This window comes from Bufo bufo, chromosome 8 (genome assembly GCF_905171765.1).
Source record: "Bufo bufo chromosome 8, aBufBuf1.1, whole genome shotgun sequence".
NCBI classification, from domain to species: Eukaryota; Metazoa; Chordata; class Amphibia; order Anura; family Bufonidae; genus Bufo; species Bufo bufo.
In genome coordinates this window covers 65049532-65073665 of record NC_053396.1, presented here as the reverse complement: position 1 = coordinate 65073665, position 24134 = coordinate 65049532, and the positions used below count along the sequence as shown (strand labels likewise).

The 24134-nt window shown below is 44.8% G+C and overlaps 1 protein-coding gene across 2 annotated transcripts in view; it reads right to left on the bottom strand.

Moving 5' to 3' along the window:
* NHSL2 (NHS like 2) overlaps nucleotides 1–24134 on the bottom strand; it is a 911944-nt gene that overhangs the window by 380817 nt on the left and 506993 nt on the right. For both annotated transcript variants that reach the window (XM_040442508.1, XM_040442509.1), the window contains exon 2: nucleotides 10260–10397. In XM_040442508.1, coding sequence (XP_040298442.1) covers nucleotides 10260–10397 — 138 coding nt within the window. The remainder of the gene's footprint in view (nucleotides 1–10259; nucleotides 10398–24134) is intronic.

Sequence of the window (24134 nt, the reverse complement as noted above, 5' to 3'; positions counted from 1 at the left end):
ATACACCTACCTCCTGGAGAGTGTCCTTGATCTGGCCAACTGTTGTAAAGGGTGTTTTCTTCACCAGGGAAAGAATTCTTCGGTCATCCACCACAGTTGTTTTCCGTGGTCTTCCGGGTCTTTTGGTGTTGCTGAGCTCACTGGTGCGTTCCTTCTTTTTAAGAATGTTCCAAACAGTTGTTTTGACTACGCCTAATGTTTTTACTATCTCTCTGATGGGTTTGTTTTGTTTTTTTCAGCCTAATGATGGCTTGCTTCACTGATAGTGACAGCTCTTTGGATTTCATCTTGAGAGTTGACAGCAACAGATTCCAAATGAAAATAGCACACTTGAAATGAACTCTGGACCTTTTATCTGCTTATTGTAATTGGGATAATGAGGAAATAACACACACCTGGTACAGCTGAGAAGCCAATTGTCCCATTATTTTTGTTCCCTTAACAAGGGAGGCAAACTGTTGTAATTCCTACACCGTTCAACTGATTTGAATGTAAATACCCTCAAATTAAAGCTGACAATCTGCAGTTAAAGCACATCTTGTTCGTTTCAAATCCATTCTGGTGGTGTATAGAGCCAAAAATGATTGTGTCAATGTACCAATATTGGACCTGACTGTACTTTGGGGCACATAGAACAAGGTGTTATCCCTGTCATGGATGTATGAATTGTCCCCTGATGCTTAAGGGGGCCATTTTCACACATCCATTGACGAGAGAGGAGTATAGGATCAAACAATATCTAACCTGTTATTTAGCGTATGTTGTATATGTGTTGGAATGCCCATGCCGTCTCCTCTATGTGGGGGAGACGACATCGGATGTTAAAACTAGTTTGAATCAGCATAGGTACACAATTAGGGAAAATAAACTTTACCTACCTACCGGTATCTAAACATTTTACAGAAGCTAAGCATACGGAGAAGGATTTGCGCTTCAGGATTATTGCAATGCCGAGACGGGGTGGCGACAGGTTGATTTTACTGAAGCGGCGTGAATTATTTTGGATTTATCAGTTGAATACATTAAAACCGGATTGAATGTTGAATTTAGGGTTGTCTAATCTCTTCCCTGTGGGAGGGTGCCCTATACCTGTGTATGAGTTAGGACTAGTGCTCTTTATTTATATGGTTTTTCTTTATATTACAGGATATCTGGATGGAAACAATTGTCATGTTTTTTGAGCACACTACCCGATATGAAGACTCCATGTGCACCCGTCCTGGCAGGATGTATTGTTTTTTCATTCTCTTTTTGTTTTCTCCCCTCTTAAACTACTCTCATGCGGGATTCTGTTGTCTTGATTCCTTAAAGGAAGATTTATTGTCCCAGTAGAATGCTGGGTTATTATTATGGAGTGGTGTAATACATTATCCTATGTTATGGGTGGTGTTGCAGTTTTTTGATGCATGAGGGGATCAGGGGGGCGACACTGAGGTGTTTTTTCTTCCTTTTCCCGCATGGGGACAGCAGTCCTGGAAATGGGGCTGGGGTCCCTATGTCAAGCATGCATGGACTCTGCCCCTACCCTGCAGTATACATGTAATGGGGATATAATGATGAGGAGGAGTGGACAATTATTCGTTCCCGCTCCCTGTATCATAATGGCCAATGCGATCCGGCTGACACTGGGAGCATTGACCTAATATTCCCCATAGTGTAATTAAGCTGTGCCTCTTTATTTAGACTGTCACCATGATTTATATACTGTACGTTCTATGTAGAAACAAGACAGACGGTCCTGTATTAGTTTTGAGTGGATCTCTTTGCACGGTGCGTGATGCATCTTGTGGATAGAGATACTGATTGCAGGACGCAGGCGCACGGTACAGGGATCTGATTTCACAAAACCCGTGCTGGCGCATGCGCAATATCTGTTCGGGAGTCGCAGAAGTACAAGTATTGTGCGCAGGCATGAAACAGGCGGAAGTCTCGCGAGAGCGGGACACCTGCGAACGCATGCGCAGTGCACATCGTGGGACACCAACAGGGTGACGCATGGAGCCGATCATGTTCTATTTATAGAGCACAGGAGCACCTTATTGATTACTAATGAATTGATTGTATGTAATCATGGTTTATGCTTGATATTACGATATTAAGATTATGTATTTAATTGTCACTGTCATCATTGGAAGCACCTGATGTTTTTATCTATTTTTAACTATATGAAATTTGATTCACAATCATGTATTCACTTTGTTATTTACCTAATATTTTTATTGCCAATCATGTAACACTTATGTATTCAGCTGTATTTATATGTGTTTGGTTACTACTATCACTAGCTTGACAAAGGCTCCATTGAGAGAGCTGAAATGCTGCATTGCTGTTGGGTGTAATAAAGTATCCACGTTTTTACTGGAAGACCGGAGTGCTGCCTTATCCTTTTTCTTTACAATCATCGTTCCAGGTCCTAGGAACAATTGGGAATTGCACCCGGTATCATGGGAGTACTGCTGTATATTTTTTCTTCATATATATATATAATATTCGCAGGTCGGCACTGCTTGCAAAGTAGCGGTGCACGTGTTTGTGGGATGGCGTTCCCAATGAAATATTGCAGAGAAGACCGGCACTCGCTGTAGATGAATCTTGTTGCACTTATCATCATACAAGAAAAAAAGCATGTTTAAATAGACCGCCAAAACACAGGGAAATGACATCACACAGATAACCCCTCCCACCAATCAGTGTTAAATCGAAACATATAGACAAAATGAAATCAAGCCTTGTTGCAGCATTCTTTTTAAATTCAATAAATAAAAATGTATTAATTTTCCTTCCTTATTGTGTTCTCATTTTCTTTAGTTCTGCTATGAAAAAAATAATAAAAAAAATATTTACAAAAATAAAAAAAATTATATAAATTTAGATTTTTTATCACAATTTCTTTTTCTTTTGTGAAGTGATCTATCAAAGGAAGCTTTGTACATTATATTCACGATTGAGTCCACGGGGCTCAATCGTTTGTAATCAGTGTATCCAATAAGCCTCCCTTTTAAGCAGTAATTTATTTCTATCCCCACCTCGCCGAGGGAGGGGTACACTCTCAATGATTTGATAACGGAGTTGTGCTACTGTGTGTCTGTGCTTGTGGAAATGAAATGGTACGGGAAATAATAGATTTTGCTTTCAAATAGTGGATTTGTGATTACTCAATCTATCTTTCATCCTTGTAAAAAAGCCTTTAATAGGTATACGTTCACCCGATTGTGGTTGTATAAAGTGTGTACCCCTAATTACACTTGAACAATGTACACAATTTAAACAAGGGAAAGTTCCCATTTTGGGGGTAGCCAATACTCTTTGTATAGGTCCAGTTTTATTGCTGCCAATATCTGCCCGCACTATCCTGTCACGTATGTTGTTTACTCTTTTAAAACACATCATGGGTGGTTGTTGAAATTCTACCACTTGGGGATAAGATTTTGATACCACATGCCAGTGTTTGTTTACTATCCCTCTTTATCTCTGGATCCATGGATGATACTTATGGACTGATCCCCTAAATGGGGACAGAGGGAATGTCCCCATTTAGGGGATCAGTCCATTTGCTTTCTGAATATTGGGAGTTTATTGGTCAAGCCTTCATTGAGCTAGACCTTGTGCACTGATTTTTCCATGGATGATACTTAACTACAAGTGGAATCCGTGATTGTTTCTGGGGTTTATCCTGTTGTGTACCCTCAACCTTGTTCCTTTGTTCCTGCAATAAGTGATCTGGGTAACCTCTCTCCCTAAATCTCTCCCTAAATTTCTGAGTCATCTCATCAAGTCTAACCTTGCATATCTCGGTGTCGCCCACTATACGTTTAACCCTTTGGAATTGTGAATAGGGGAGAGATTTCTTTGTGGCTGCTGGGTGGTTACTATTATAGGCAAGCAGGCTGTTCCTATCAGTTCTTTTTGTGAATAGGTCCATGTATATCCCACCCATGTCATCCTTGATTACCCACGTGTCCAAGAATGAAATTCCAGAAAAAACTAAGATAAAAACATCCTGCACGGTATGATATACAAATGTGCGGATGTCCCTGGCCATATTATTGAAGAAAATCACAGAAATAAGATAATAATGCACTTAGTAAAGTAGATGCAAGCATTATATATGGACAAAGTCCTCACTCTGATATAATAATATCTGAGACACTTAGCCAATATATTTTGATCAAAACACATCTGAGCCCGCCTACCAAGCGCCAAGGTGGTCTCAGGTCAGGCGGGTCCTACGCTAAACCTACTTAAGCCATTGGGCTTCTATGTTTAGGAGCGCAGATGCCGCACATATGGTGTGCTGCTCCTAGTCACCTCCATGTGCATCAAGCAACCAATGGGAGGAGGAGCCAGCACACCTATATGTACCACCTAATCAAGGCGCTCTATTGGATAGGAAGGGCAAAAGTGCAGAGGAATGCTACTCCCAAGATAAAATAGGTGCGCATTCACACTTGAAGGTGCCACTCCCTCAAGCAAATACTACATAGACAAAAAAAATCACAGAAAAAACTAAGATAAAAACATCCTGCATGGTATGATATACAAATGTGCGGATGTCCCTGGCCATATTATTGAAGAAAATCACAGAAATAAGATAATAATGCACTTAGTAAAGTAGATTTTCTTCAATAATATGGCCAGGGACATCCGCACATTTGTATATCATACCATGCAGGATGTTTTTATCTTAGTTTTTTCTGTGATTTTTTTTGTCTATGTAGTATTTGCTTGAGGCACCTTCAAGTGTGAAATATGTCTCTTACTGTGAACACCATATTTCTCAATGCATTCACATGATATAAGATATAGATACATTTTCTGGTTGGAGGCGGTTTGTAACCATCGCTGCTTCACTGTCCTTGATGAGCATTGGTGCCGCTTTGTTCACCCACTTCACTTCTCCAATGGTTAAACCTACTGGTGTCCCCTTCATTCTGCCCAGCAGGCCTGGCCGCCAGAGTAGCACTGCTTCTCCATTCCATGCAGACTGAGACCTGCTTGCAGCGGGCCGGTCCCGCGCTAGGTGTCTCTTCTACAGGTGTTATGTGAGAGTTTTTTAAGCTTTTGTCGTGAACGCCAGTTGCATTTCAGCAACGAGGGACTAAGGTCCCCTATGTAGAAGGTGATGGTGGAACCCAGGTGTAGGATTGCCAGAGCGGTGTAAGGGCTGCCTGTAGTGTCCCTTTAGGTGCGGCTTTGAACTTGTCACAATGATCCTATCTGGATATCTGGGAACCCCAACCGTGGTCCTCCGCAGCAGTGATGAAAGGGAGAATAGTTGAGGGATTTGTAGAATACATGGAGTCCAGACTTTTATTGAAGTAGCTTTACTTGGAATAAACTTTCATCAGGGAGCAATCTTCCAACTTTATCTTGGTTATCAGCAGACTTTGGTTTAACCTTTGGCAGACAAACACTCTCAGCGCTGCTACATCTGTACTCTTTCAGCTCTGCTATGCTGGCTAGATTAAATAGGAACATTTCCTTTCTACTGTAGGCTGCAACTTAGCTTTCTGTAGTCCCAATATGTCTTTCTCTTGATCTGTATCTTGATCTTTATCCAGGGAATCTTTCCTAGTGGCTCTGAAACTCTTTACTTCTCTTTCTTTGGGACTCTGCTGGCTGGCACACAGCCTTCTCCTTGCAGGGGCTGCTCTTAACTCACTTCTACAGGTTTGTCCAACAGGGACGAGGGCCTGCTGCTTCCCCAAGCAGGGGGTAAGCTAGACACAACCTCTCCCCAAGATGGGGTAGGTTAGAATGACTAACACTAACTAAACTCCTCCCTCTTTAGAGAGGGCTAGAATGGAAAGACCAGTTCCACTCTAGGAAAATTAGCTCTGCCAAGATTGCCACCATCCGCTGGTAAACCAGGCACATTACACTTCAACATAACATTTGCAAGGAAATAGATATACACATTGTGCAGGACATGGCAATAAATATGCAGGACGACACAAGGTACACCATTAAGGATAGTGATGGGGTGAAAAGAATGGTAATGCCCCCTAGCAGGGTGTTACATTCTTTCTGTCTGTGAACACTTTTCCTCCAGTTCTTAAGTGGCCAGTACATACACCCTAATTCTTCTGAGCCAATGGCTGCCCCCCCCCCCCCAATGGGATACTTAAAGCCACTTGCCCTATGGGAAGGCGCCTGATCAATAAGTTCTAGCTCTCTAGTTTCCTGCAAAGGTGCACTACTAGTCTTGTTTGCTCTCCAGTGTACCAACTTCTGCCTGACCCTTCTCTTCCTGACCCAACCTCTGCCTGATCTCCACACTGATCCTGAGATACCTGCCCAGACCCTCAGACTGACTTTTTATTGCATGAATTTTTGCACCACCATCTTTTGACCCCTGTGGGTCAGCAGTCTACTGAACAGAGACTGCTACAAGAGGTAATGGCATGGTGGTTCCCTTGCAGCAGAGTCGAGATCCCTGTATAGGGGTTGTATAAGGATGAAAAATGGGAGTGGGGGGGTGGGGCACTTAAGCAACACCCTTAGGAGTAGCCCCAAGTCAAAAGTAATCATTCTACACAGCAGATACACATGTGACCTGCAGCCAACACTAGGGGGAGCCCAGTGTATAGAAATGTATGCAGTTGTGTCAAAGGAAGCTGTATATAATTTATTGGCATTCGTTACTGCGCTCCCCCTAGTGGCAGCTGGTGAAAATTCCAGGAACAAGAGCAGCAGTTCAGTGCTCAGGCGCTGCCCCTGGCCCAAATAGCAGTCATGTAATCTACCTCCAAGGTAAGTGTGGGGCTGGCATGTGTACATATGCTGAAATATTAATTAACAATCTCTGTGGAAAATACAAGTTATTCTAAATAGAACCTATTAGGGATGTCCCGATACCATTTTTTTAAGACTGAGTACGAGTACCGATACTTTTATTTAAGTACTCACCGATACTAATTTTAACAATAAAATACACACATGTATTTTCTGACCACTGACCAACCAAAAGGCCCAAAAACAGAACTATAACATTCCAAGGAGACGTTATACTGTATGGGGCAGCTACAAGGAGACGTTATACTGTATGGGGGCAGCCACAAGGGGACGTTATACTGTATGGGGGCAGCCACAAGGAGACGTTATACTGTATGGGGCCAGCCACAAGGAGACGTTATACTGTATGGGGCAGCTACAAGGAGACGTTACACTGTATGGGGGCAGCCACAAGGAGACGTTATACTGTATGGGGGCATCCACAAGGAGACGTTGCACAGTATGGGGCGGTGGGCCATAAGGAGACATTATACTGTATGGGGCGGCCACAAGGAGACATTATTCTGTATGGGGGCAGCCACAAGGAGACGTTATACTGTATGGGGGCAGCCACAAGGAGACGTTATACTGTATGGGGGCAGCCACAAGGAGACATTATACTGTATGGGGGGCAGCCACAAGGAGACGTTATACTGTATGGGGGGCAGCCACAAGGAGACGTTATACTGTATGGGGGCAGCCACAAGGAGACGTTATACTGTATGGGGGCAGCCACAAGGAGACGTTATACTGTATGGGGGCAGCCACAAGGAGAAGTTATACTGTATGGGGGCAGCCACAAGGAGACGTTACACTGTATGGGGGCAGCCACAAGGAGACGTTATACTGTATGGGGGCAGCCACAAGGAGAAGTTATACTGTATGGGGGCAGCCACAAGGAGACGTTATACTGTATGGGGGCAGCCACAAGGAGACGTTATACTGTATGGGGGGCAGCCACAAGGAGACGTTATACTGTATGGGGGCAGCCACAAGGAGACGTTATACTGTATGGGGGCAGCCACAAGGAGACGTTATACTGTATGGGGGCAGCCACAAGGAGAAGTTATACTGTATGGGGGCAGCCACAAGGAGACGTTACACTGTATGGGGGCAGCCACAAGGAGACGTTATACTGTATGGGGGCAGCCACAAGGAGAAGTTATACTGTATGGGGGCAGCCACAAGGAGACGTTATACTGTATGGGGGCAGCCACAAGGAGACGTTATACTGTATGGGGGGCAGCCACAAGGAGACACTACTGTAAGGAGTCAGGACAACAATTTTTGAAGCCCCCCCCCCTCCTCAGTATAATAGTCTTGTGGCCATCATACAGTAATGTATATTCCTTCTTGCCCTAATGCCTGCTTTTAGAGATCAATGTGCAGCTTGCAGGCAGGAAGGGAAGGACCAGGGCCATAGAAGACAGACACTATCACCTTTAGAGGGACTCGCTCCTGGCAAACACAGCTCTGCTGCAGTGAATGCAGTGGAGCAGACTGTGATGTAATTATAGTTATTGCAGGGACTCAGAGAATCGTCTGAGAGTTTATTAGTTAAAACGAATCGAATGAGTCAGAGACTGTGTCACCCCAGACTTCCTGCTCTGCTACATGCACCCTGTACACACACAGCTCCACTACATGCTATGCTAATAATGCCCCCCCCCCCCCTCCCCTTCCCCTTCCCCTTCCCCTTCCCCTTCCCCTTCCCCTTCCCCTTCCCCCGGACGGACTTACAGGGAGCCGCAGAGCAGGAAGCCTGGCAGGGACTCGATGACACGGTCTGTGACTCATTGGATTCTTTTAACTAATAAACTGTCAGACGATTCTCTGAGTCCCTGCACTACGCTCCCTGTGCTGTGAGTCAGTGCTGGTTGCCTCTGATTGGTTGGAGGGCGGGGAGGGGCGGGGCGGAGCTATCTTCCACTCTAGGCTCCAATTACACTGCCTGCTGCTGCCTGTGAAGCTGTTAGCTGTGCGAGGTGCAGGGGCTGCGGAGACACATAGAAGCGGCGCACAGGTATCGGCAGTGGTATCGGGGACATTTGCACGAGTACATGTACTCGTGCAAATGCCCGGTATCGGTCCCGATACCGATACTGGTATCGGTATCGGGACATCCCTAGAACCTATGCTACATTGACAGATGCTGTCTCACCCACAACATTAATGCATTTTTCAACTCAAAAAATTACATTTGACAAATCCCTAATGTAGGCACAGGTCACATCTGTTAAAAGCTAATAATACATTTTGCATAATACAAAAGATAAAATGTATTCATATATAAATATCCACACTTACCTATGCTTGCAGCTATTTATCTGACAACAATGTAATGTGGTTAAAGAGGACCTGTCACCACTCCTGACATGCCTGTTTTAATAGCTTCATGCATTCCCCATATAGTAAAAATTCTGTAGCATGTATTCTTATGGCGCTATGTTGTGCCATTCTTTTATCATTTCTACTAGAAGTTATGAATGAATTGCTAGCAGTCTGCAGTAAGGGTACAGTGGGGTGATAAGAAGTTGGGGTGTGTGTCCCTGCACAGTCTGACAATGGCAGCACTGATTGAATAGAGTGAGACTGTGCAGATACACCCCCCCCCCCCCAAACTGGTTACCACCCCACTGTACCCTTACTGCAGACTGCTAGCAATTCATTCATAACTTATAGTAGAAATAATAATGGCACAACATAGAGCCATAAGAATAGATGCTCCAGAATTGTTATAACATGGGGAATGCATATAGCTATTAAAACAGACATGTCAGGAGCGGCGAAAGGTCCTCTTTAAAAAATATATTTTTACAGATATTACAGATATGTACTGCTAGGGGTACCATAGAAACAGAGGGGCCAGTTCAAGCTAGCTCTGTACCCATTACTTATGGACAAGCACAAAAGTTTCCAACTTCACAATCCCAGCAACATTTGAAATATTTAGGATTAATGGCTATAGTTTCCAAATAGCCAGCTCACAGTTATAGGGCCATATTTCTCTCTCAAAGGCCGCATTCACATGAGCGAGTTCAATGTATTGAATTCGCAGCATGTGTCACTGGCAGCTCCCGTTCTGACCTCCCTAGCACTGACGGCGTTGCATAGCATTATACTCATTTATGATAAATCAATATAATACTATGCGACTCTGTCAATGCTAGGGAGGTCAGGAAGGAAGCTGCCGCAAATACACGCTGTGAGTTCATTACATTGAACTTGCTCATGTGAAAGTAGTGAAAAGGTAGGCTAGGGTAAATAATGACACTGGTCACGTTACAGCTGTCGCGGCCTGCATCACAGAGCAGTGGTGATCCCATAAGAATGAATGGGATTGTTGGATGTAGAAAAAAAATGCTCCGACAATATATTTCTTAAGATGACATGAATGCTGGATTTTGGTGGATGACCATAAAGTACACAATATACCGGTAACTTATATATTAATTTGATACAGCAAATAAAGATTTCTCTCATACCTTGAAGTAGAGTCTGTAGGTTGAGTTCAGCCTCTTGATGAAGCTCCTCTACACAGGGAGGACGTTTAGATGACAGGAATACATTTACAGGCTGCTGTTGCCAGTTAGTCAGCTTGGAGTGGTCTAAAGTGGAGGCAGCTACAAAAGGATATATAAAATATTTTTTTAAAAATGTTATTGGCAGGCTCATCACTGTATTATTTGACTTTTTAAGTACATGCTGCAGAATGATTTAGAGCAACCAATATAATTATCAATCAGATGAAAAACAATGTGTGGAGATATACACAATATTACAAAAAAACAAAAACACACATGTATTAAGCAAATATATATGCTGCATTTGTGGGAGGGGAGGCTGATTACAAGGCTAATTATACGCACCTGTGGGCCCAGGCTGGCTGATTACTAGGCACCTGTGGGCCCGGGCTGACACTGATTCCACTACCTCTGGCTCAGCTCTAGGATACAGCAGCATGGTGCGGAGGTGCCTTACAGCTGGGCGATGGCAGAATGTCTCAGGAGGGCGCTGGTATTCATGGTAGGATCGGAGTTGTCTGCACGGGACCCACGCTGCGGTCCGCGACATGTAGTGCTCTGGGATGAAGCAGAGTTTGGGCGCTAATGGTCGAACCATGGTTGTTTGTCCGGCTATTCAGAGGCCTGGTGGGGCCATTGCATACAGTTATTGGGGTAGCATGTGCTTAGAGTAGGTATGGTTGTATGTTTTCTGATACCTGGTTTACATGCGGGGCGCGTGTCTGCAGTTGGCTCAAGCTACGCATGCTGGGTTTAAGTGATGGTAAAAAAAAAAAACCCTCCTGCAGCATCATGTGGAGGTTCGTTTGCACCTGGGCAATGGCAGAAGGTGCCAGGCGAGTGCTGGCATGCACGGTAGGATCGGACTTGGTTACACGGCCCGTGACTTGTAGCGCTCTGGGGTGAAAGGGGTTGGGTGCCAATGGTCAAATGATCGTGGTTAGGATTGTTACCTTTAAAGCTACGTCCGTGTGTCTGCATTTACATTTTGTCCTATACGCCATTCACTACTAGAGCTGCGTTCATGCGTCCGCTGTTGCATTACATTTATACTCTGCTCACTTTCAGATTGCATTCATACGGCTGCTTTATACCATGCTCCTCATACTCATACTCAGAGCTGTGCCCATACCATGTTTTTAGGCACCACTCACATCCAGAGCTGCATTCACCCACTTGTTCTTACATCATGTGTTAAAGCTGCATTTCTTTTCATTTCTACATAATGGTTACTCAGTATTCTTACTAGGGCTATCAGCACACCGCTCTGATACTGCTCTTCCGATAAACATAGCTGCTTTCTTTTCAGGCTTACGTTTCTTTCCTCGGTGGTTTGTTACATTCCTTAGGCCTACCTTTTTCTGTTCACTTGGAGGGGGGGAGGAGAAAAGGGGGGAAAAAATAAAAAATTGTGGTGTTCTTTAGTCCTGGTTTGCATTCACTTAGACTGGTCTCCTTTACTTCTGGCTCGCATTCACTCAGATTGATCTCCCGCCCCAGTTAACCAAATAGCTCCCTAGCGCTCAGTGGGCCAATAGGAGTAAGTTCCTACTATGTTTTCACAGTTGTTCATTCGTTTGTCACGACAAGGGTCTTTTCTTAGCGAACTGCAATGCCTCTGGCTCTTGTTTTCTCCCATCTGTTTCAATTTCGCGGTTGGTTTAATGTTTCATTTATGCACATGGTTCGGATCACTAATGTCTATGCATTTTCCATTAGGTCTGGCTCACGTTTTAATTACTTATCGTCACTGTAAGGTCATCCAGGCTTCGGGGGGCCTCATGGCTTCGGGGGCCCGATGACCGTTCTTCATGTTCGTTAGGGGTACAATATGGTTGTAGGCTGGTTAGCGTCCTAGGTTTATTGTCGGAGAGGGTCATGGTTATGCGAGTCCCAAGTCATACTGGTGCTGCATAAGTGGTTTATATAAAAAAAATAATAATAATAATAATAATAAAATAAAAAATATATAAAAAAATCCGCCATTAGAGTCTCGCACGCATGGCTCCGCCATTAGTCTCTCACGCATGGCTTCTCCGGTTTAGTGTTACACACATGACTCCGCCATTAGAGTCACTCACGCATAGCTTCTCCGTTTTAGTTTTACACACATGACCCCGCCATTAGAGTCTCTCTTGCATGGCTTCTCTGTTTTTAGGTTTACACACATGACTCCGCCATTAGAGTCTCTCACGCATGGCTTTCGCCATTGGAGTCTCTCATGCATGGCTTCTCCATTTTTTAGTTTTACACATAGGACTCCACCAATGGAGTCTCTCACGCATGGCTTCTCCGTTTTTTTGTTTTACACATAGGACTCCGCCATTAGAGTCTCTCACGCATGGCTTCTCCGTTTTTTTGTTTTACACATAGGACTCCGCCATTAGAGTCTCTCACGCATGGTTTCTCCGTTTTTTTGTTTTACACATAGGACTCCGCCATTAGAGTCTCTCACGCATGGCGTCTCCGTTTTAGATTTACACATATGGCTCCGCCATTAGTCTCTCACGCATGGCTTCTCCGTTTTAGTTTTACACATATGGCTCCGCCATTAGTCTCTCACGCATGGCTTCTCTGTTTTAGTGTTACACATATGACTTCGCCATTAGAGTCTCTCACGCATGGCTTCTCCGTTTAAATTTTACACACATAACTCCGCCATTCGAGGCCGGCTGCGTGGTCCCACAACAAGTAGGTTCCATGTCTTTTTCTGCCTTCAGACCCGCTCGCATGGCTCGGTCATCTGTGGCTCGCAATACAATTTTGTTGTGGTGGCTCGCACGTGTGGCTTGTGCCATTAGAGTCTCACTCACGTTATTGTTTTCCCTGACTTTTATTTTCTAGGTTGTTGGGTTTTCATTGTTTTCTTTATAAGCAGTCATCCCAAGCCTGCCTTTGCGGACAACATCTTCTCCCAGGCATGCTTACTTCATCTACAAACTTGGGCCGAGGGTGTTGGTGTCCGGCCTAAGTCCTGGGTATCGGTCCGTCTTCCAGTAGGAGGTACAGTAATAAGGCGCAGTTTACGAAGTCTGTCATGTCTTCAGACACGACAAGTCCTATCACGACTACTGGCGCAGCATATATAGTTTATCACGTCCGTAAGCTTATTTTCTGTCACAACTGCAGGTATTATGTGTACGTTCTGTTCTTATTACAGGCAACATTAGCTCGTTAATCAAAATAGCCATGTATTCTGGTGGATGGTTCCCCAGGCCTGGTGAGTTCACACATTTCACTTAATTTACTACTACAGAAGTCTTTTGCCACCAGGAACAGTCGGTGCCCGATCAGGGCCCTTGGCGGATGGTTGGAGTTCATCTAGGCCCTTCCAACAGATTCACCATTGTTTGTTTCAGTCTGCAGCTCTCAGGATTCAGACCTTATCATAATATGGTCATATGCTAGACAACATAGAAGTAAATCGTTCCTGGTTACCAGCCACTCTTTCAATCGTATCATTATTAACCATCTCCAAGAACGATGTGGCGGTGCACATGACAAAGAGGTAAGGTAGATGGAAGTCACTGTGATATATACGGTATATTCTGCACCTTCATCGCGAAAGGTCATATCCGTTCAAAATCGGGTGTCGTAACGGTATGTATATATTTACTCTAAACTAAGGTCTGTTCTTTTTGGCCCCTTTAGGCTGCCCTACCACGGCAGTTATGGCATAACTCCACTGCTTGTTGTAGATGGGGTTAGATAGGTTAGGTTCACCTTTCTGATAGCTGATCCGACCACAAGTATTAACATAACATATTTTATTGAATGACATCAATAAAAGACAACATGTAAATAAATAAAAGGTCCAGGTTTGATCTTCCTACTTAACATTAATCAGGTATTTGCTGCTATTTGGTTGTATTTGAGTTAGAACATATGCATGTGGGTTACAGTGCTGTAACTTCTTTCACCTATTGGGTTCTTGTAACCCTTGCGGTCCTACCTGTATTATTACGTTGGAGTATACTTCCTCCTTTGTTTTTGGAGGAGTCCCTTATGTCTTGTTCATGCATTATGCTAATAGTCATATAGGTTACTCCTAGGGGGTATTCTTAACCTTGTGTACCTGCTGGTGAGCTGATTTTTTGCAGCGCTAACCGCATTGCTGCTATATATTCATTCATACATTTATTTATTTACATGTTGTCTTTTAATGATGTCATTCAATAAAATATATTATGTTAATACATGTGTTGTTTTTTTTTGTAATAGAATGATTTAGAGGTAGGTCAAATGATCATAATTAGCTATTTTTAAGTTTTCCAGGAGTAGAATACTGATGACCTATCCAATGAAAAGGCCACTGCACAGGTAAGCTCTATAGCCTTCACACAGTAAACTATGTATAGCAGCTGTGCTTGGAATTGCAGTCCAGGCTCATTCAATTTAATGACCGCTGAAAGTGATGTTACTGGCATAGGAAAAGGCTGGACACTGCAGCCTCTGCAAACAGCTGATCGGTAGGTGTATCTGTTGTTGGAACCCCACTGATATAATATTGATGACCTATTCTAAGGATACAACATCGATGTTTTACTCTTGTAAAACCCATTTAATGCTCTAATTTAGAGAAAACATAGCTTCAGCACTGGGTTATGCTGAGATAGAGAAGTATCCACTGGGCAACTCCCCTCCAGCTTCTTCATTTGGCTCACTAAGATTGAAAGGTCTGTCAATCATAGTTAGACATGTATGCAATGTATAGCTTCTGTGTTTTAAAATAGGTGCCTCAGTAAGCACAGGACTGGCAGGACTGCTAGTGCCTGTGCAGCAGGGCTGGGATGACGGGTAAGCAAGGGTGGCTCCCTCCTAGGACGCCACCTCACTACCCATAAGATGTGGTGGGGGGGGGAGTTATATGTCTGAGGCTGCTAGGCCTGGAGCCTATGAGGCAGTAGAATGGTGCAAGAGGTTGTGATGGTATCACTGTGATCTCCTGCGCCGGGTTTTGCATGAGCACATCATCATGAGACACCTGACTCAGGACTGCCAGCGCCGGGACACGGCAACTCAGGCCAGAAGAAACCTGTGGCCTGCAGATCAGACGGTGGCAAGGAACAGTAGTGAGTAATGTTGATCGAGCACGAAAGTGCTCGGGTGCACTGGCCAAACAAACCGAGATGCTCGGGTGCTCTACCGAGCACCCGAGCACAATGGTAGTCAATGGGAGAACCCGAGCATTAAACCAGGCACCCCCTGCACTGAAGAGGGGAGGGTGCCTGGTTCATAGGAAAAGGTCAGAAATTGATGGAAATACCACCAAAATGGTTCGGGAACAGCATGGGAAGGATGTCTTGATGCATCTTGGACTCCCAGGTCGCTGCTGGGAACGATGTTGTCCGAGTAGTACGCCACTTTTACAGACTGACAATAATACGCACAAAACCAAAGATAACATCTATTTTAGAGGAAAAATTGTTAGGAAACATTCTTTCCTGTATATTTACTTGTATATAAAAAGCAAGTTCTGCCAAAAATTACAAGCAAGAGGCATTCCGATACAACCTGTATATCACATAAATGAGGGCCTCATTCACATTGTGATACAATTGTTCATGTAGTGGGACTCCTACACTCATAAAGCCTATGCACTAAGTAAAAGGGCTGCCAAAAATTACAAGGAACCGGCACTCCAATACACCCTTTATTACAGGAGGGCATCGTACACAGCCTTGAAAAAATATGATTGATGACCTGCTGGTGACGTTCTAAAACATTTGGAGCAATGGCCTGCTGATTTGACCATTTAAAACATTAGGGGCGAGGCTCTGCTGCTGAGCTGACCATCGAAAAAATTATGGTTAAGGGGCCTGCTGTTTAGCTGACCCTCTAAAACATTATGGTTCAGGGCCTGCTGCTGAGCTGACCATTTTAAAAAAATTATGGGAGAGTGCCTGCTGCTTAGCTGACCATTTAAAAAACGTAGTGTTCAAAGAAGGCCAGGTCGCCTGAATACTTCAGCTAGGAATAATGGAATAGGACTCTGGTTCTATTTTGTTGGTTTTCAGAACTAGGGCCATGATTAAGAGGGATGGCCGAGGGCATCCGTATTGCGCCGCTAGAGGTGAAAATCTTGGATCGGTGCAAGACGAACAAAAGCGAAAGCATTTGCCAAGAATGTTTTCATTAATCAAAAACGAAAGTTGGAGGTTCGAAAACAATCAGATACTGTCGTAGTTCCGACCATAAAAGATGCCGACCAGCAAACTGGCGGCGTTATTCCCATGACCCGCCGAGCAGTTTCCGGGAAACAAAAGTCTCTGGGTATCGGGGGAAGTATGATTGCAAAGCTGAAACTTAAAGGAATTGATGGAAGGGCACCACCAGGAGTGGCGCCTGCAGCTTAATTTGACTCAACACGGGAAACCTCGCCCGACACGGAAAGGATTGACAGATTGATAGCTCTTTCTCGATTCTGTGGGTGGTGGTGCATGGATGTTCTTAGATGGTGGAACCATTTGTCTAGTTAATTCTGATAACGAACGAGACTCCTCCGTGATAACTAGTTTAACGACACCCGGTGGTGAGGATTGTGTTGACCAGACTCTTGGATAGTGAGACTGTACTTGTAGGTGAGGGCCTGCTGGTGAGTTGACCCTCTAAAAAATTATATGCGAGGGCCTGCAGGTGAGCTGACCTTGTAAAAGATTGTAGGTGAGGGCTTGCTGGTGAGCTGACCCTCTAAATAATTATATGCCAGGGCCTGCAGGTGAGCTGACCTTGTAAAAGATTGTAGGTATAGGCTTGCTGGTGAGCTGACCCTCTAAATAATTATATGCCAGGGCCTGCAGGTGAGCTGACCCTGTAAAACATGTGTGGGCCTGCAGGTGAGCTGACCCTATAAAAGATTATATGCTAGGGCCTGCAGGTGAGCTGACCGTATAAAAGATCATAGGTGCGATGCCTGCTGGCGAGCTGACCCTCAAAAAAATTATATGCGAGGGCCTGAAAGTTAGTTGACTCTGTAAAACATTATATACGTGGGTCTGCAGGTGAGCTGACCCTGTAAAACAAACATGTGTGGTCCTGCAGCTGAGCTGACCCTATAAAAGATTGCAGGTGAGCAGACCCTGTAAAACATATTCGTGGGCCTGCAGGTGATCTGACTGTGTAAAAGATTATAGGTGTGGGCCTGCTGGCAAGCTGACCCTCTAAAAAATTATATGCGAGGGCTTGCTAGTTAGTTGACTCTGTAAAACATTATATGCGAGGGCCTGCAGGTGAGCTGACCCTATAAAAGATTATATGCGTGGGCCTGCAGGTGAGCTGAGCTGTAAAAGATTATAGGTGAGGGCCTGCTGGCGAGCTGACCCTCTAAAAAATTATATGCAAAGGCCTGCAGGTTAGCTGACCCTGTAAAACATATGCGTGGGCCTGCAGGTGAGCTGACCCTATAAAAGATTATATGCAAGGGCCTGCAGTTGAGCTGACCCTGTAAAACATTAGATGCGAAGGCATATATGCGAGGGAATTATATGCGATGAATAAGCATGTTGATATGATAGAGGAGGAGGAGGAGGATGAGAAAAGGAAGATTCAACCATATACCCTTTTTGTGGTGGAAAGGGAGCATGGGAACACAGCGTATTTAGTACATTATAAACAACACATTTAAAGAGCCTTTATGTTCATCCACTTTCCTTTGGTGGAGTTGAGAAGTCAGGGGCAATCCAGGCCCTGTTCATTTTTATAAGAGTCAACCTGTCAGCATTTTCAGTTGGAAAACGTGTCTTAGCTTGTCACTGTGGAGTGATCAAGCTGGTAGACGATCATAAGGCGCATTACCATGAACCGGTACAGGATACAATAAAGTTTATTTTGAGACAACGCGTTTCGGGGTCTCGACGGCCCCTTTATCAAGTCTACATGGAACATAGATAATAGGAAAAGTACAGTAAAAAATAATAATAATAATAATAACTAGAAAAGCTACAATTTCTGGGGAAATTGTGTGAAGTGTTCTTGCGTCCACCAGTAGCTTACAACTGGAGTGGGCGGAGTAACTGGGTAACCTAATCGTTGGGGTGGTTGCACATAAAAGTCGGGGTGGGTGCACCTAATCGTTGGGGTGGTTGCACCTAAGGGTCGGAGTGGGTGCACCTAAGGGTCGGGGTGGTTGCACCTAAAAGTCGGGGTGGGTGCACCTAATCGTTGGGGTAGTTGCACCTAAGGGTCGGAGTGGGTGCACCTAAGGGCTAGGGCGGGTGCACCTAAGGGCTAGGGCGGGGGCACCCATGAGTCACCTGGTAGTACGGGGGGGCTCACCTGGTGGTCTAAGTTAAATGGCTGAAATTTGATTGGCTATTTTAGGCTCCACCCACTTTTTCACATTTGAATCCCAGTCACCCATTGACCAACTGTTCCAAGTTTAGTGACTTTGCCATTGACCCTCTAAGAGCAGCGGCAGTTTTAAATTTTCCCATTAAAACATATGGCTGAAATTTGATTGGCCGTTGTAGACTCCGCCCACTTTTAAACATTTGAATTCTAGTCACCTATTAACCGAATATATTAAGTTTAACAACCCTGCCATTAACATTGTTGAAATGGCAGCAATTAAAAATTTTCTCATTGAAGTCAATAGGGAAAATCTGATTGGTTGTTTGTAGCTCCGCCCACTTTTTAATGTCCCCAAAATGTGACAGAAATTTTGAGGTTGACCCCATGACTAAGTGACCCAAGTTTGGTGAGTTTCACTCCGAAGCTGTATGAGTGACAAACGTTTGCATTTTTCCAATAAAACTCTACGGGAGAAAAAAAGAGGTTTTCGGGGGCCCGCCCCAGGGGCCCGGAGGGTGGGATCGGTTAACAAAGCACAAGCAAGATACTCGGGTATGTGCCGACCAAGAGTGCAAAGTTCGGTATTTATACTCCTAAATCTGTGGGAGGAGTAGCAATTTGAACATCTCATTATAGTCAATGGGGAGAATTTGATTGGTTCTGTGTGGCCCCGCCCACATTTTAGGGTCTCCGAAATGTTCTATCAAATTGCGCGTTGACCCCATGACTAAGTGACCCAAGTTTGGTGACTTTAGTTTCAAATCTGTGCGACTGGGAGCGATTTGAAAATTTTCCCTGTCAAAGTCAATGGGAAAAACGTGGATTTTGGGGGCCCGTCCCAGGGGCCCGGAGGGTGGGATCGGTTAACAAAGCACAAGTAAGGTATTAGGGTGGGTGCCAACCAAGTCTGCAAAGTTTGGAATTTGTACTCCTAAAAATGTGGGAGGAGTAGCAATTTGAACGTCTCATTACAGTCAATGGGGAGATTTTGATTGGTTCTGTGTGGCCCCGCCCACTTTTCGGGGTCCCCGAAATGTGCCAAAAATTTTCGGGTTGACCCCATGACTAAGTGACCCAAGTTTGGTGACTTTAACGTCAAAGCCTGGCGAGTGGGAGCGATTTGAAAATTTACCCTGTCAAAGTCTATGGGAAAAAAGGGGGCTTCCGGGGCCCGCCACGGGGGCCCCGGGGGTGGGATCGCTCCACAAAGTAATAGCAATCCGATCGGGAACAATCTGCACGTTTTGGTAAATTTTTGTCTATGTAGTGTAAAAACTGTAGGAGGAGTTAGGGTGGCAAATTTGGCTATAATAAGAATAATAATAACAAGAAAAGGTACAATTTCTGGGGAAATTGTGTGAAGTGTTCTTGCCTCCACCAGTAGCTTACAACTGGAGTGGGCGGAGTAACTGGGTGGAGTGGCTTGAGTAACTGTTGTGTGGTTGGATTGGCTGGAGTAACTATGGAAAGGCTGGACTGGGCAGAGTAACTTTATGGAGTGGGCAGAGTAACTGTGTGGAGTGTTTGGACTTGCACCTAAGGGTCGGGGTGGTTGCACCTAAGGGTTGGGGTGGTTGCACCTAAAAGTCGGGGTGGGTGCACCTAATCGTTGGGGTAGTCCGGTGGGGGGGGGGGGGGCACCTGGTTGTCTAAGTTAAATGGCTGAAATTTGATTGGCTATTTTAGGCTCCGCCCACTTTTTAAAATTTGAATCCCAGTCACCCATTGACCAACTGTTCCAAATTTAGTGACTTTGCCATTGACCCTCTAAGAGCAGCGGCAGTTTTAAATTTTCTCATTAAAACATATGGCTGAAATTTGATTGGCCGTTGTAGACTCCGCCCACTTTTAAACATTTGAATTCTAGTCCCCTATTAACCGAATATATTAAGTTTAACAACCCTGCCATTAACATTGTTGAAATGGCAGCAATTAAAAATTTTCTCATTGAAGTCAATAGGGAAAATCTGATTGGTTGTTTGTAGCTCCGCCCACTTTTAATGTCCCCAAAATGTGACAGAAATTTTGAGGTTGACCCCATGACTAAGTGACCCAAGTTTGGTCAGTTTAACTCCGAAGCTGTATGAGTGACAAACGTTTGCATTTTTCCAATAAAACTCTATGGGAAAAAAGAGTTTTTTGGGGGCCCACCCCAGGGGCCCGGAGGGTGGGATCGGTTAACAAAGCACAAGCAAGATACTCGGGTATGTGCCGACCAAGAGTGCAAAGTTCGGTATTTATACCCCTAAATCTGTGGGAGGAGTAGCAATTTGAACATCTCATTATAGTCAATGGGGAGAATTTGATTGGTTCTGTGTGGCCCCGCCCACATTTTAGGGTCTCCGAAATGTTCTAACAAATTGCGCGTTGACCCCATGACTATGTGACCCAAGTTTAGTGACTTTAGCTTCAAATCTGTACGACTGGGAGCGATTTGAAAATTTTCCCTGTCAAAGTCAATGGGAAAAATTTGGATTTTGGGGGCCCGTCCCAGGGGCCCGGAGGGTGGGATCGGTTAACAAAGCACAGGCAAGGTACTCGGATGAGTGCCGACCAAGACTGCACAGTTTGGAATTTGTACTCCTAAAAATGTGGGAGGAGTAGCAATTTGAACGTCTCATTACAGTCAATGGGGAGATTTTGATTGGTTCTGTGTGGCCCCGCCCACTTTTCAGGGTCCCCGAAATGTGCCAAAAATTTTCGGGTTGATCCCATGACTAAGTGACCCAAGTTTGGTGACTTTAGCGTGAAAGCCTGGCGAGTGGGAGCGATTTGAAAATTTACCCTGTCAAAGTCTATGGGAAAAAAGGGGGCTTCTGGGGCCCGCCACGGGGGCCCCTGGGGTGTGATCGCTCCACAAAGTAATAGCAACACGATCGGGAACAATCTGCACGTTTTGGTAAATTTTTGTCTATGTAGTGTAAAAACTGTGGGAGGAGTTAGGGTGGCAAATTTGGCTATAATAAGAACTAGAAAAGCTACAATTTCTGGGGAAATTGTGTGAAGTGTTCTTGCATTTCTGGGGGGTGACCTGGTGGTCCAGGGGGGGTGACCTGGTGGTTCGGGAGGGGGGGTGACCTTGTGGTCCAGGGGTGGTCACCTGGTGGTTCGGGGGGGGGGGGGGTCACCTAGTGGTCTAAGTTAAATGGCTGAAATTTGATTGGCTATTTTAGGCTCCGCCCACTTTTTAAAATTTGAATCCCAGTCACCCATTGACCAACTGTTCCAAGTTTAGTGACTTTGCCATTGACCCTCTAAGAGCAGCGGCAGTTTTAAATTTTCCCATTAAAACATATGGCTGAAATTTGATTGGCCGTTGTAGACTCCGCCCACTTTTAAACATTTGAATTCTAGTCACCTATTAACCGAATATATTAAGTTTAACAACCCTGCCATTAACATTGTTGAAATGGCAGCAATTAAAAATTTTCTCATTGAAGTCAATAGGGAAAATCTGGTTGTTTGTAGCTCCGCCCACTTTTTAATGTCCCCAAAATGTGACAGAAATTTTGAGGTTGACCCCATGACTAAGTGACCCAAGTTTGGTCAGTTTAACTCCGAAGCTGTATGAGTGACAAACGTTTGCATTTTTCCAATAAAACTCTATGGGAGAAAAAAAGAGGTTTTCGGGGGCCCGCCCCAGGGGCCCGGAGGGTGGGATCGGTTAATAAAGCACAGGCAAGATACTCGGGTATGTGCCGACCAAGAGTGCAAAGTTCGGTATTTATACTCCTAAATCTGTGGGAGGAGTAGCAATTTGAACATCTCATTATAGTCAATGGGGAGAATTTGATTGGTTCTGTGTGGCCCCGCCCACATTTTAGGGTCTCCGAAATGTTCTAAAAAATTGCGCGTTGACCCCATGACTATGTGACCCAAGTTTGGTGACTTTATTTTTAAATCTGTGCGACTGGGAGCGATTTGAAAATTTTCCCTGTCAAAGTCAATGGGAAAAACGTGGATTTTGGGGGCCCGTCCCAGGGGCCCGGAGGGTGGGATCGGTTACCAAAGCACAAGCAAGGTAATAGGGTGGGTGCCAACCAAGACTGCAAAGTTTGGAAATTGTACTCCTAAAAATGTGGGAGGAGTAGCAATTTGAACGTCTCATTACAGTCAATGGGGAGATTTTGATTGGTTCTGTGTGGCCCCGCCCAATTTTCGGGGTCCCCGAAATGTGCCAAAAATTTTCGGGTTGACCCCATGACTAAGTGACCCAAGTTTGGTGTCTTTAACGTCAAAGCCTGGCGACTGGGAGCGATTAGAAAATTTACCCTGTCAAAGTCTATGGGGAAAAAAGGGGGCTTCCGGGGCCCGCCACGGGGGCCCCGGGGGTGGGATCGCTCCACAAAGTAATAGCAATCCGATCGGGAACAATCTGCACGTTTTGGTAAATTTTTGTCTATGTAGTGTAAAAACTGTGGGAGGAGTTAGGGTGGCAAATTTGGCTATAATAAGAATAATAACTAGAAAAGCTACAATTTCTGGGGAAATTGTGTGAAGTGTTCTTGCCTCCACCAGTAGCTTACAACTGGAGTGGGCGGAGTAACTGGGTAACCTAATCGTTGGGGTGGTTGCACCTAAGGGTCGGAGTGGGTGCACCTAAGGATCGGGGTGGTTGCACCTAAGGGTTGGGGTGGGTGAACCTAATCGTTGGGGTGGTTGCACCTAAGGGTCGGAGTGGGTGCACCTAAGGGTCGGGGTGGTTGCACCTAAAAGTTGGGGTGGTTGCACCTAAAAGTCGGGGTGGGTGCACCTAATCGTTGGGGTGGTTGCACCTAAGGGTCGGAGTGGGTGCAACTAAGGGCTAGGGCGGGTGCACCTAAAGGCTAGGGCGGGGGCACTCATGAGTCACCTGGTAGTCCGGGGGGGGGGTCACCTGGTGGTCTAAGTTAAATGGCTGAAATTTGATTGGCTATTTTAGGCTCCGCCCACTTTTTCAAATTTGAATCCCAGTCACCCATTGACCAACTGTTCCAAGTTTAGTGACTTTGCCATTGACCCTCTAAGAGCAGACGCAGTTTTAAATTTTCCCATTAAAACATATGGCTGAAATTTGATTGGCCGTTGTAGACTCCGCCCACTTTTAAACATTTGAATTCTAGTCACCTATTACCGAATATATTAAGTTTAACAACCCTGCTATTAACATTGTTGAAATGGCAGCAATTAAAAATTTTCTCATTGAAGTCAATAGGGAAAATCTGATTGGTTGTTTGTAGCTCCGCCCACTTTTTAATGTCCCCAAAATGTGACAGAAATTTTGAGGTTGACCCCATGACTTAGTGACCCAAGTTTGGTCAGTTTAACTACGAAGCTGTATGAGTGACAAACGTTTGCATTTTTCCAATAAAACTCTATGGGAGAAAAAAAGAGGTTTTCGGGGGCCCGCCCCAGGGGCCCGGAGGGTGGGATCGGTTAACAAAGCACAAGCAAGATACTCGGGTATGTGCCGACCAAGAGTGCAAAGTTCGGTATTTTTACTCCTAAATCTGTGAGAGAAGTAGCAATTTGAACCTCTCATTATAGTCAATGGGGAGAATTTGATTG